Here is a 14,443-nt window from a genome sequence, read left to right on the forward strand (position 1 = left end):
AAGGATCCATTGATTTTTCCTTCACCTGGGAACAAATGATCTTGCTAGAGTCTCTCTAAGGAAGAGTATGCCAAGCTGGGAAAAACAGTTAAAGAAATGGATGCTCATGTGATCTTCAGTGGGATACTACCTTTTCCTAGAGGAGGAGAGTGATTATGGTGAGCCTGCTCAGGCAGTGGTGCTATAAAGAGGGCATTGGATGCTCAGCCTCTGTGAGGCATTCATGGTTAGAGGACTGTTCTCATGGGGTGGATTCCACCTGAATAGGGAGGGAAATAGACTTCTAGGATGGAGGTTGGCTCAACTGATTAAAAGGGCTTTAAATTAGGAATTCTGTGGAGATGCTCATGTTATCTACACACCTAATACTAATAACAAGTGGAAGGAAAATAGAGTCCTAGAGGATTCAGCAAAGGAGAAGGGAACAACAGAGGGTAGGAGATTGTACATCAAGAGGAAAGATAGTGCCAGTACCACTGCCAGTAACAGTCAGGTGATACTGGCAATAGAATGTACCTAATCAGACAAGGAATCTGGGCAAAGCCAAGAAGAAACAACTAAGATGTCTTTATGTTACGAATTACACCTGGTAGGACACGCACACATGTGCTACGAATTACACCTTGTTAGGACACGCACACAAGTGCTGCGAATTATACCTGATAGGACACGCACAGTTCGAATCTAGGCTGAGGCACAGAAATAAAGTCCACAACTGCAGAGTTTCCAAAAGGCACTAAGTTTATTACGCTCGAGCGTGGTGCCCCCCTGCTAGCCAGGAGGGGACCCTGAATACAGATTATACAAAGGTTATATACTTTTTAGCAAAGCATGTTGCCCTCGTGCATCGGAAACCTTAGCCAATAAATAAACCCTTGTCTTATTTACCACCTATCCCTGCTTGGTGCATTCCTCGTGCTATACCAGTATGTTAATTACACAGCATGGTTTTAAAGCCATGCATTAGTAACTTTTATTATCAGGATGGGAGGCCTCACATCAAGGCCAAGAGACAGGGAGTTAGAGACTAACAAAAACCAGATACTGGGAGTCAAGGCAGGCTGGAGACAAGGAGGAGGATTTTCACAGGGATTCAGTATCTAAGGATCACTCCTCCTGGTGTATGCTGTGCTGGCATTTAAACAATGGTGGGCCCCAAACCAAAATGGAGTCACATGTGCTAACTTTTCCTTAACAGTCCTCCCTTTCTTTTTGTACGTCAGTAAGCTATATTGGGGCTGAGTAACCGCGCTGCAGGGTTAGCAACTGCCGACAGCACATACTGCAGCATTGTAGGCATACAAAAAATAACACAAAAACAATAACAGTCAAAAAAAGTAAATACAAAGTACGCCGTTCCCAAGTCCCCACATCCGGTAGCCATGAGGTGAGCCAGTCCTAGACCCCCTGGAATCCGGCGCTGGTAGTGTCGAGGCTGACGTGATGGAATAGGGCTGCCTGTTGCTTGAGGATGTGGATGTCAGTTTTCACTCTATGGTGCTGATTTACAAATACACAACAGCTTGAGTTGACTAGAGCACAAACCCCGCCCTGATTTGCAAGGAGATAATCCAGGGCTAGGCGGTTTTGCAATGTGGTTTGGGATAGTTGGGTGACTTCAATTTGAAGCGCAGATAGAGCATCTGCAGTAGCATTTGCCATTAGTTCCAAAGCAGCTGAAATATTAACTATAGCTTTTTTCAGCTCGCTTACTCCCAACCATGGCAGAAACCAACGCACAAAGGAGTGAAAGCCTTTGGGCCGTTGAGAAAGGGGGATTAAAAGAATACTTCGTCGGTCTCTCCATACTAGATTGCGGATCTCTCCCCGGGTCAGGTTCTGGTGTACTGTCACGGCGGGTACTATAGCCCCTAAGGTACATGTACCACGCCATCCTGCTGGGAGAACTTTATAGGCTGTGTGATTGCATAACCAATACCAGCCAGACCCCTCGGGGACTGGCCACGGGGCCCCGGAGTAGGTGGAGGGGCCTCCCGCACCAGAGCTGATTTGGGTGGTGTTCTTGCACCCTACAAAATTCTCTACAAAAACTGTATTTTTTATGCCCTTACATTGTGACACACATAAAGCATAATTACTCTGAGCCACCATATCAATAGACCATATTTGGATTGTAACATTCCAGTTAAATGTAGTGTATGCCCATAGCTTAGCTTGGAGTGTTCGATTAAGGGGGATAGGTACCCCTACTAATGGGACCCCCTGACCTAAATATGTGGGGGTATGAATACCAATCCAACACTGCGTTCGATTTACACCCTGTTTGATAGCACGGGTTAAATTCAAGAAGCTATTGCCCTCCCATCCTTGTACTGGACTTGGGAATAGGGAGAGGACCCCCCAGGCAAACCATACCAATGTCGACATCCTCCCCTGTACCATACAAAAAACACTACCCCCAATGTAAGTCCAATACACAGGAACACAAAAAGTCCTGGTGGGCTGTGAAGGTCCCAGTAGCTGGAAAGCTCAGTCCATGGGTTGGTTGTAGTGTTCATTCGTGAAGTGGCTCGTCCAATGGCTTGTCAGGGTCAGGTGGGGGTCCCAGCGCCAACTTAACGTAGCTATGATGGATCCAGGAACCTTTACCTGCAAAGGAGTGGTGGCAGATGGTGGGAGTAATGTTTGTGGCTGTAAGGCGTTTTTGGTATTTATACTTGCTTACAAGCACAGGTTCCAGCCTCTGGAATAAACCCACCCCACCACTTCACTTCACATTCCCAAGAATACATCTTGCAACTTCCTCCCTGCCAATGTACAATGCTTCGTTTTTGCCATTAAGGCCAATTCTCAGTGTCTCTTGAAGTCAGGAATCCTTGGATTTTGGTGGTTTTAGCAGAGCAGGTGTTTTTTTTTTTTTTTTGGAACAGTCATGGTTTTGCATTATACAGGGGAGAGGTTACTAGCACGTTACCCTGTAGTGCTTTGGTTTCTTTAGCAAATACTGAATGCAGGTTAGCTTTGTTAGTGGACAAGGGAGAGGTTACTAGCACTTTACCTTGTTTTTGTTTTGTTTCTTTTTTGCTGTTTAAAAGGAGGAAAGAAAAAAAAAAAACCCAGAAGGAGGGACAGGCTGATCAGAAGTCGAAGTGAAGTCATCTCGAGGTGGAGGGGTCTTTTTGCAGTAAGAAGCATGGGTCCAGGAAGTCAGTCTTTGGCACTTCACAGCGGTGTTGTTAGTTAGCAGGACTTAATAAGGGCCTTTCCAGCATGGGGCCAGAGTAGTCTTTTGTTGATGGACCTTTATTTAGACCCAGTCACCTGGTTTTAACAAATGGCAGGTTTGCTCAGGATTCTTGAAGCAGGACTTCTTTTACCTGTAAATACAGAGACCTAACACATTTTATTAATGTCTGGCAGTGTGTTGCAGATCTCACAGCTGCTTGGGCACATTTAAGCCCCCCTCTTTCTTGGCTGTTAGCCAAATCCTAGCTGTGAGTAGTGTCCTTGGGCAGGCCAGCGTCTTATCTTTGGACCGAGCCTGCCAGCTGCAGCGTTGAATTAGCTTGTCCTCCGTTTTATTTCTTTTCCCCTTCTTGGCTTTTATTAACCTGCAAAGGAAACTTTCACTTTCTACTTATACACCTTTGTTTAAAAAGGAACACATTTACATTGCCCATTATACAGCACTTTAGTTCTTATTGTTTAATGTATGCCACATACACCCTTTTAGGAAAATGACTTTTTTACAGAGCTTTGGAGCAACAAGCCAGGACAAGCACACCCACTTTTGAGGAGTCCACTTGGTACAACCTCTGGTGTCCAATAGCTTTCCTCCCTCCCCAGCCCTCTGGCTAGAAATATGAGGTAGCCAGAAGGATCTCATGTATAATATGGGGAGTGGGTTAACCTTTCATGTCCTTGCTTCCAAAGACTGTTGGTGTGCAAATTTTAACAACAATTTTTTTTAATTAAAAGATCTGGCCAATGAAATTTTTTTTTTCTTTTTTTTTTTTTTTTTAACTTAGGCAAATGTATTAAACTTTAGTATTTCACATTTTTTGATATTATCCAAACACTTTGTATTTCAAGTTGAATAAAACAAGTATCTGCATTTTGATTTAACAGTTTTAAACTAAACTGTCCTATGAAAAATTAAACACAGCAATTCTGGCCACAAGACAAACACCACAAGACAGGACATAGAACACAGAACAGAATTCCTATTGTGCCAGTAAATTCATGAGATGTTGAATTGCTTTTCAGCTGGCATTAGTTTTTTCTGATTTTCTGAAAGACAAAAATAAAACACAGATCTACCCCTTTTGGGCAGTCAGTCATTGCTTAAAATATTTCTTTTTTATACAAATACCCTTGTTAATTGCAGGCAAAACAGAGGAATTACCCAGATTTTCTTGTATTTGTTTTATAGGCAGCCCAGGTTTCAGTGGCCTCTACCTTATTAGTTAGGTAATTTACATTAAAACAAATGCTTTCCGGCTTGCTTTTGGATCTACAGGTTAAAGATTTTTACTTTAAAAAGGGCACAATAAACTTTACCAGACTTTTGATTGCCTTTTACTTTTAACTTCTGCTGTCAAAAACACAGCGACCTAAAAAGAAAGACATCGCCTATTGTAGCCCCTTGGAGCCTAATAAGATATTAATTAAGTAGCACTGTATAATTGCATTTCTTTGGAAAAGGGCCCATTTTTTTCTAAAATGGCTGCAAAGAAACTAAAAAATTTTTTTTTTTCTTTCCAGTATTTCACAAAGTTCAACTGCTTAATTCTTTCTAGCAACTAAAGAGTTAACTTCTTACTTTCCTTTCTTAAATCACTTGCTTATTTCTCAAAACGACACCCAATTAACTTAGATTTTACCATTTCAAGTATTATTCCGGGATTTACGTTTTTTATTCTTGTAATTCTTTACTCCTCTTTTTTCACTATGACCTTTAAGTTTTTAACCTGTTTTCCAATCTCTCTATCTGTTGCCTGCCCGCTTGGGCCCGATCCTGTTTTTTTTTTCTCTGAACTGTTCCTTCCATGAGCACCAGCTTTGTTTTACTACCAAATTAACAAGGAGAGTGGGCTTCTTAACTAGCCCCCAGCCCTCCTGGTCTCTTTTCTTAAATATTTTTACTTATAACGGCTACCCGAGTCCTCCCCCCATAAGGCTTGTCACCTGGACAGAAAGCACGGCTAGTTGGCAAGCAAGGAGGTGACGGGCATAAGTCAGAAAGTCGAGGGTAAGCCGGAGGAGGGGCAGAAGCAGGCACAGCACAGAGCGGGGCTGGAGACCCCTGAGATGAATAAGAAAAGGAGGAGGAAAGAGGACGTCCTTTCGCACACGCATAAGCCCAGTTGTCCCATACATACTAATAATCTATCTGGGCTGGAGCTTTGTTCTCCAGCCTCCTTCTAAGCACCGTTAATGTATCCCCAGCAAAAGACCCATCCGGTGGCCATTCAACAGAGGTCTGAGTTGTTAGTGCTGGCCACTCAACCTTACACAAAATAACAGCTTTTTTCCTACCTAACCCATGGGTGCCAGAAATATTTCCCCAATTCTCGAGAATTTCAGCCAAAGGGCTCCCCTTACTTATACTCTGCCCAGAACCCATAGTGGGCTACCAAAAGAACACAAAATGTGCCACCTTATCGCCTAAGCGACGGCTCACACCCCCCCCTCCTCGGAGTACTTAAAGGTGAACTCACCCTGTGCCGGCTGGAGCTGTCCGAGAGGAGGAGTGTAGTCTCGCTTGTTGGGGCGAGCCTAGAGTCCCTTCGTGGTCGCCAAAACTGTTACGAATTACACCTGATAGGACACGCACACATGTGCTACGAATTACACCTGGTAGGACACGCACACATGTGCTACGAATTACACCTGGTAGGACACGCACACAAGTGCTACGAATTACACCTTGTTAGGACACGCACACAAGTGCTGCGAATTATACCTGATAGGACACGCACAGTTCGAATCTAGGCTGAGGCACAGAAATAAAGTCCACAACTGCAGAGTTTCCAAAAGGCACTAAGTTTATTACGCTCGAGCGTGGTGCCCCCCTGCTAGCCAGGAGGGGACCCTGAATACAGATTATACAAAGGTTATATACTTTTTAGCAAAGCATGTTGCCCTCGTGCATCGGAAACCTTAGCCAATAAATAAACCCTTGTCTTATCTACCACCTATCCCTGCTTGGTGCATTCCTCGTGCTATACCAGTATGTTAATTACACAGCATGGTTTTAAAGCCATGCATTAGTAACTTTTATTATCAGGATGGGAGGCCTCACATCAAGGCCAAGAGACAGGGAGTTAGAGACTAACAAAAACCAGATACTGGGAGTCAAGGCAGGCTGGAGACAAGGAGAAGGATTTTCACAGGGATTCAGTATCTAAGGATCACTCCTCCTGGTGTATGCTGTGCTGGCATTTAAACAATGGTGGGCCCCAAACCAAAATGGAGTCACATGTGCTAACTTTTCCTTAACACTTTACGCTCTCATGCAAGGAGTCTAAGTAACAAAATGAAGGAACTAAACCTACTAGTGCAGGAAGTGAAACCCGATATTATAGGGATAACAGAAACATGTTGGAATAGTAGTCTGACTGGAGTACAGGGATTGAAGGGTACGTACTGTTCAGGAAAGACAGAAATAAAGGTAAAGGTGGTGGAGTAGCATTGTATATTAATGATGAGGTAGACTGTAAAGAAATTTAGGAGTGATGGGATGGATAAAACTGAATCTGCTTGGGTCAAAATTACTTCAGAGAAGAAAGATAACAGAGGCTCCACTGGGATAGTACTTGAGGTCTGCTACAGACCTCCAGGATCTGATTTGGATATGGGCAGAGACCTCTTTAATGGTTTTAATGAAATAAAATATTATTGGGATTTGTGTGCTTATGAAGGACTTTAATTTCTGAGGCTATAGATTGGAGGACAAATGCTACTAATAATGATAGGGCCCAGCTCTGCCTGGATGTGATAGCTGACCGATTTCTTCACCAAATCGTCACCAAACCAACAAGAGGCGATGCCATTTTAGATTTAGTATTGGTGAGTAGCCAGGTCCTCAAAGAAGAATTGGTTGTAGAGGACAACCTTGGCTCAAGTGATCATGAGCTAATTCAGTTTAAGCTAAATGGAAGGATAGATAACTAGGGTTGCACCTAGGATCCTTGATTTCCAAAGGGCAAACTTCACAAAATTAAGGGAATTAGTTAGGGAAGTGGACTGGACTGAACACAAAAATCTGAATGTGGAGCAGGTTTGGAATGACTTTAAGTCAAAATTGCAGAAACTACCTGGAGCCTGCATCTGAACCAAGAGGAAAAAATTCATGGGGCAGGGTTGTAGACCAAACTGGATGAGCAAGCATCTCAAACAAGTTATTAAGAGAAAGCAAAAAGCCTACAAGGAATGAAAGGAAGGGATGGATCAGCAAGGAAAGCTACCTCTTGGAAGCCAGAATATATAGGGAAAAAGTGAGAACTGCCAAAAGCCAAGCAGAGTTGGACCTTGCATATGAAGTTAAAACCAACAGTAAAAGGTTCTTTAGCCATGAAAATAAGGAAAGAAGAAGTGAGACTGCGAAGCACAGAGGATGGAGATAAAAGATAATTTAGGCATGGCCCAAAGCGTAAACAGATTCTTGCCTCCGTTTTTAATAAGAGTAACGATGAGATTGGAGACATTGGCAGGGTGATTAATGGGAATGAGGATATGGAAGTAGAAATTACCACATCTGAGTTGGAAGTCAAGCTCAAAGAATTTAGTGACCAAGTCAGGGGACTTGGATAATCTCCATCCAAGAATATTAAAGGAACTGCCACATGAAATTGTGATCCCAGTAGCAAGGATTTTTAATGAATCCTTAAACTCGGGAGTCATACTCTGGCGAATTGCAAATTTGTTTAAGAAATGAAAGTGACCAAAGAAACTACAGGCCCATTAGTTTGACCTCAATTATATGCAAGGTCTTAGAACAAATTTTGAAAGAAAAAGTAGTTAAGGAAATAGAGGTAAATGGTAATTGGGGTAAAATACAACATAGTTTTACAAAAGAGAGATCATGCCAGACCAATCTGTTCTGTCTTTGAAAAGATAACTGATTTTCTAGACAAAGTAAGTGCAGTAAATATTATGTACCTGGATTCCGGTAAGATTTTTGATACAGTTCCATATGGGAAATTTATTAGCTAAATTGGAGAAGATGGACATGAATTGAAAGGTGGGTAAAGAACTGGTTCAGTGGGTCATACTGAAAGGTGAACTGTCAGACTGGAGGGAGGTTACTAGTGGAGTTTCTCATGAATTGGTCTTCGGACTAATCTTATTTTAACATTTTCATTAATCATCTTGGCACAAAAAGTGGGCGTATGCTAATAAAATTTGCAGGTGACACAAAGTTGGGAGTATTGCCAATGTGGAGGAGGACTGCAATATTCTACAAGAAGATTTGGATGGCCTTGAAAACTGGAGTAATAGAAATGGGGTGAAATTTTATAGTGCAAAGAGCAAGGCCATGCACTACAAGACTTTTTTTGCTATAAGCTGGGGACTTAATCAGTTGGAAACAACAGGTGGAAGAGAGACCTGGTGTATTGGTTGATCACAACATGACTATAAGTCGCCAGTGTGATGTGACCATGGAAAAGGCTAATTCAGGACTAGGATGCATCTGGCGAGGTGTTTCCAGTTGATGTAAGGGAGTGTTGTTGCCATTATACAAGGCACTGATGAGACCTCGCCTGGAATATTGTATTCTGTTCTTGACAGGTTTTAGAGTAGCAGCCGTGTTAGTCTGTATCCACAGAAAGAACAGGAGTACTTGTGGCACCTTAGAAACTAACAAATTTATTAGAGCATAAGCTTTCATGAGCTACAGCTCACTTCATGGGACGCATAGAATGGAACATATAGTCTCTCACACTCACACTCACACACGTTGGAAGTTACCATACAAACTGAGAGAGGCTAATTAGTTAAGATGAGCTATTATCAGCAGGAGAAAAAAAACTTTTGTAGTGATAATCAAGGTGGCCCATTTAGACAGTTGACAAGAAAGTGTGAGGATACTTAACTTAAGGAAATAGATTCAATATGTGTAATGACCCAGCCACTCCCAGTCTCTATTCAAACCCAAGTTAATGGTATCTAGTTTGCATATTAATTCAAGCTCAGAATAGATGAACACAAATCTGACATCAGGAATCATAACATTAAAAAACCAGTAGGAGAACACTTCAATCTCTGTGGCCACTCAGTAAAAGATTTAAGGGTGGCAATTTTGCAACAGAAAAGCTTCAAAAACAGACTCCAATGAGAAACTGCTGAGCTTGAATTAATATGCAAACTAGATACCATTAACTTGGGTTTGAATAGAGACTGGGAGTGGCTGGGTCATTACACACATTGAATCTACTTCCTTCATTTAAGTATCCTCACACCTTCTTATCAACTATCTAAATGGGCCATCTTGATTATCACTACAAAAGTTTTTTTTTTCTCCTGCTGATAATAGCTCATCTTACCATACAAACTGTGAGAGGCTAATTAGTTAACTTCCAACTTGTCTGTCTAATCTATCTCTTTATTATATGTTCCATTCTATGCATCTGATGAAGTGAGCTGTAGCTCACGAAAGCTTATGCTCTGATAAATTTGTTAGTCTCTAAGGTGCCACAAGTACTCCTGTTCTTTAGTCTGTTCTTGTCTCTCATGTGTAAGAAAGATGAATTCAAACTGGAACCGGTGCAGAGAAGGGCTACTAGGATGATCAGTGGAATGGAGAACCTACCTTACTCGAGGAGACTTAAGGAGCTTGGCTTGTTTAGTCTAACCAAATGAAGGCTGAGGGGAGATATGATTGCTCTCTATAAATTAGATCGATAAACAGCAGGGAGGGAGAGGAATTATTTAAGTTAAAGGCAAATGTTGGCACAAGAACAAACGGATATAAACTGAAAGAAAAGGAGTACTTGTGGCATCTTAGAGACTAACAAATTTATTTGAGCATAAGCTTTCGTGAGCTACAGCTCACTTCATCGGATGCATTCAGTGGAAAACCGATGAAGTGAGCTGTAGCTTATGAAAGCTTATGCTCAAATAAATTTGTTAGTCTCTAAGGTGCCACAAATACTCCTTTTCTTTTTGCGAATACAGACTAACACGGCTGCTACTCTGAAACCTGATATAAACTGGCCATCAATAAGTTTAGGCTTGAAATTAGACAAAGGTTTCTAAACATCAGAGGAGTGAAGTTCTGCAACAGCCTTTCAAGGAGGGTAGTAGAAGCAAAAAACCCTAACTTGTTTCAAGACTGAGCTTGATAAGTTTATGGAGGGGATGGTATGAAGCGGTTGCCTACAGTGGCATATGGCCCATCTGCGACTGCTTTTAGCAAGTATTTCCAGCCATCAAAAATGAGACCCTAGTTGGGGAGGGCTCTGAGTTACTGTAGGGAATTCTTTCCCAGGTGTGCAGCTGATGGGTCTCACCCAAATGCTCAGGGTCTAACTGATTGCCATATTTGAGGTCAGGAAGGAATTTTTCCCCAGGTCAGATTGGCAGAGAGCCTGGAGGTTTTTTACCTTCCTCTACAGCATGGGCCATGGTCACTTGCTATTTTGAACTAGATTAAATGGTAGAGTCACTGTAACGTGAGATCTTTAAATCAAGATCTGAGGATTTAGTAACTCAGCCATAGGTTACGGGACTATTACAGGAGTGGGTAGGTGAGGTTCTGTGGCCTGCAATGGAATCTGTATGAATCGGTAGGATTTAACATACAGGCTCAGACCATTGCTCCAGCAAGTGTAGTATCTTACATACTGTCTATTTGGAAAACTTGCTTTCCATGTGGGATTTTAATTGGACTCTTGCCAGATCAAAGAAATCTTGCTCCCAACTCAGTGAAGAAGTCGCTTGAATAACATTTGGTTAAATGTTGAGGGAGGCCACTATCCAGTCATAAGCAGTTCTTGGTGCCTTTCTTAGAAGCTTTTCCCACTTCCTGGTAATTGAACACTGATGTATGTTGACTATGAAACTTGCTGCTAGTGCATTGAAAGTGGAGAACTAGCCCTGAAGGTCACTACTTGAAACTATAAATGTCTATTTATTGGCTACAAAATAAGTAGAGCTGATTTCACTTTTTTCGAAAGCCACAGAGGTTGGTAAGATAAGGATAGCTGTGTCTTACTAGAAGGAGGGTATGTAAGACAATTTGTCCTCTGGAACAAAACCAAAACTTTTAAAAAAAAAAAAAGTGTGTAAAGTTAGGCTCCTAGATAAATTGCTTGACTTCCCAAAGGACTGAGCACTTACCAGTTAAGAATCTTGGACACTAAACTTTTAACATGTCTGTTGCCATGATCTCTCTATTTTAGCTCTTTGTCCTAGTGGAACTCCAAGCCACAGCATAGGTATGGGCAGTGACAGCCCCAGTAATGGAGTTTCCCTGTTTTTATCATTAATGTGACTTTGTCCATTCTGATCTTCCAAATTGCACTTGGTTGTTCTATAGAACTGGGTTGTCTTGTATGGATTTTGACTGAAATGAAGATGTTACAATAGCAGTTAAAACTGATAATGAAACATGTCGCCTTGCCTTAAGTTTATGTACGTTAATCTGGTAAATACTGCTCTTCATAGTCAAGTGAATACACATCAACAAGAAAGAGGATTATCCTATTTGTACTGTTCACAATACATTTATTGAAAATATATTCTTTTTTAAAAGTAACTCCCTTTTGAAGTTAGGAGTCAAGTTTAGATTTGAGTTTCCTTGGTATTTGATACTGTAGTGTTGCAAATATTACAGCAGGTATCTCCAGATAGTGCTTTTCTACATCTTCCAAGCTCTTTTAATTAGAGTATGAGCAACTGTTGAGTCTTGGGAAGACCTGCTGTGTTTTACCTTCATAGTACACAGCTCTGAGCAAGACACAGTGGTGTTTGGAGAGGGAGCATTGCAGGTAGGGTGACAAGATGTCCCGATTTTTCAGGGCTTTTTCTTATGTAGGTGCCCCCCACAACTCCATCCCGATTTTTCACATTCTGTCTGGTCACCCTAATTGCAGGCAGCAGCAGGGGAGTTTGCTCTCTCTTTTGGTCTCAGGGAACCTAGCATTAGCTTTGGGCTAAGATTCCTGAAAGGATGGATTGCCCTGTGTACTTTCTGGCTACCTCTCTTCCAGGACTGATGTATACATGTAAATAAAGGCAAGCTACTTACGTTGGTGTTTGCAGAAGGGAAAAATGTCTTGTCTGTCAGCAGAAGGAAGAGTTGGATAAGTTAGATGGGTATCATGAATCAGTTTAAAAAAAAAAACATATAATGCTGGCCAATGTGAGATTGACAGCCAGGATATTGCACAGGAAACAGAAGTCCTTGCATACACATGACATACTGTGTAAACATAAGTACTGAGATGCTGACAAACTTTTGCTTGATTAATACATCTAGTTCTGTTTAGGCTGTTCTCCCTCAATGCTGTACTTGGTTCCTGTAAATGTTAGTTATTTTGGAAAAGCTACTGAAAGATCCAGAGTTCTACCCTACAGAATTATGTGTTGTCTTCAAAGGCGGATTAGGGGTTTGTGGGGCCCTGGGCAAGAGCAAGTGGGGGCCTCTCCCCATCCCTTCTGCCTGCAGTCCTCCCCCATCCCCCCTCCCGGTGCTCCTGCTGGGGAGCAGGGTCAGGGCGCAGGGGCTTCCCCCACTTGCCCGGCGCTCCTGTTGGAGGGCGGGGTTGGGGCATGGGGGCTTCCCCTGCTTCCCAGCAGGAGCGCCGGGCAGAGCGAGTTCGTTGGCTGGGGCCCCTGAGTGGCTAATCTGCCACTGCTTGTCTTGAGTTTGAGCGTGCTGTACTAGCTTTTGATGAAGCTTTTCCCAATTTGTACAGGTGTAGAGATTAGAATCATGTCCCTTGTGTCTTTATTTCTGATGGTGTTTCTTCAATGATACGACCAACTTACTTGAAAAATAGAAATAAACAAGTCCAAATTCAGCCATCCCAAGAAAAATGCTATATGGAGCTACTGTATGTTTAGAGAAACTGAACTGAAAGAGAATACGTTCATGAATATCAAAAACGCTTTCTACCGAAAGGAAAGTAAGATACAGAGTCCTTAGCTTCTGTTACACAGAATTATGTAATTATCCTATGTTTTCTTCTCCCCATAGATGGCTTCAATGAAGATGTTCCAGATTCAGTTCCACACAGGTTTTGTGCCCCGGAATGCCACCACAGTGAAATTTGCTAAGTACATGAATATTTTGCTGAACACAACTTGCAGAAACTTTTTTCAAATTATTTTACTTGCCAGATCAACAGATCTACGGGGGAGTATGTGTTTTAGTAGTGTTGGAAATGGATAGCTTTCATTTTTAACAAAATGAGTCCTGGCTTTTGATTGACTACACTTCCTTTGACTCAACGTCTTTTGATGAGGGTTTTTTTGAAATTTCTTCATAATAAATCATCCCTGTGAGATTAAACAGGGAAAAAATTACCAAATCCAATTGGTTTTATGCTTTGCACACTAATTCCATAGAAGTACTGGTCACTTAACTTGTTGCAGTCCAAGATAGTGAGCCTGATGGGCTGATTGAATATTTGCCTTGAAAGATTTTTGATTTGTGATTTTTATTACATCAACATATTACAGGTATGATCTGGATGCTTGTGACATTCAAGAGAAATATCCTGACTTATTTCAAGTGAATCTGGAAGTGGAGGTGGAGCCCAGAGACAGACCCTGTAGTGAACGAGCGCCATGGGATAACTTGAACATAAAGGGACTGAATCCCAAGATCCTTTTCTCCAGTCGGGAGGAACAACAAGAGATTTTATCAAAATTTGGTAAAGCTTAACTTTGGAGGCATTAGAAACTTTAGCCTGTTTCCTATCCTTTTAAAGCATTCCAGTTCAGGACTCGTTTTGTTTTCAGACATAAATTTTTAAACAGATTTTTAAATTTCCTTTAAAAGGGAAAACTTAATTCTTGTGAACAGCTGTGCCGTACCCTTGCCTGTTATTAAGGAATATGAGTTTTTCCTTAATACTAGATTGTAATTAGCCCAGTCTTTTTATCTATATTGGCACTGTTTTCACCTATTCTTAGAGCTCTGGAGGCCCTATTTGGAGTGACACATCAAACAAAAATATTTGGCAGTTGAGCCCTTTGCCTCCAAAACCTGGGGAGAATTCCCTCAGCTTTTGCTGATTAGCTGAGTTTACACTTTCATCAATGCAGTTCAAAGTATTCTAACATTCTCCATAAGTGGTCTTTCATACCCACAGTTCGAAATATATTGTTGTTGAGATGTTTCTTGTGCCTAGTCCAGTAGAGTTATGGATTGTTTCTCTCAAGATTTCCCCCGCATTCGTGAGTATCCATTGTTCTTGAAGGGATCTCACTTTTTTAACATTGCGTCTTGTGTCTTTATCCCACTTCCTCG

At 41.7% G+C, this 14,443-nt stretch overlaps 1 protein-coding gene across 2 annotated transcripts in view; it reads left to right on the plus strand.

The window, feature by feature from the left end:
* The window catches only part of GAK (cyclin G associated kinase), a 136,620-nt gene that overhangs the window by 84,510 nt on the left and 37,667 nt on the right, over positions 1 to 14,443 (plus strand). For both annotated transcript variants that reach the window (XM_074953611.1, XM_074953612.1), the window contains 2 exons: positions 13,166 to 13,245; positions 13,651 to 13,844. In XM_074953611.1, the coding sequence (XP_074809712.1) occupies positions 13,166 to 13,245; positions 13,651 to 13,844 (274 nt within the window). The remainder of the gene's footprint in view (positions 1 to 13,165; positions 13,246 to 13,650; positions 13,845 to 14,443) is intronic.

Source organism: Natator depressus, chromosome 5 (assembly GCF_965152275.1).
Source record: "Natator depressus isolate rNatDep1 chromosome 5, rNatDep2.hap1, whole genome shotgun sequence".
Taxonomy (NCBI): domain Eukaryota; kingdom Metazoa; phylum Chordata; order Testudines; family Cheloniidae; genus Natator; species Natator depressus.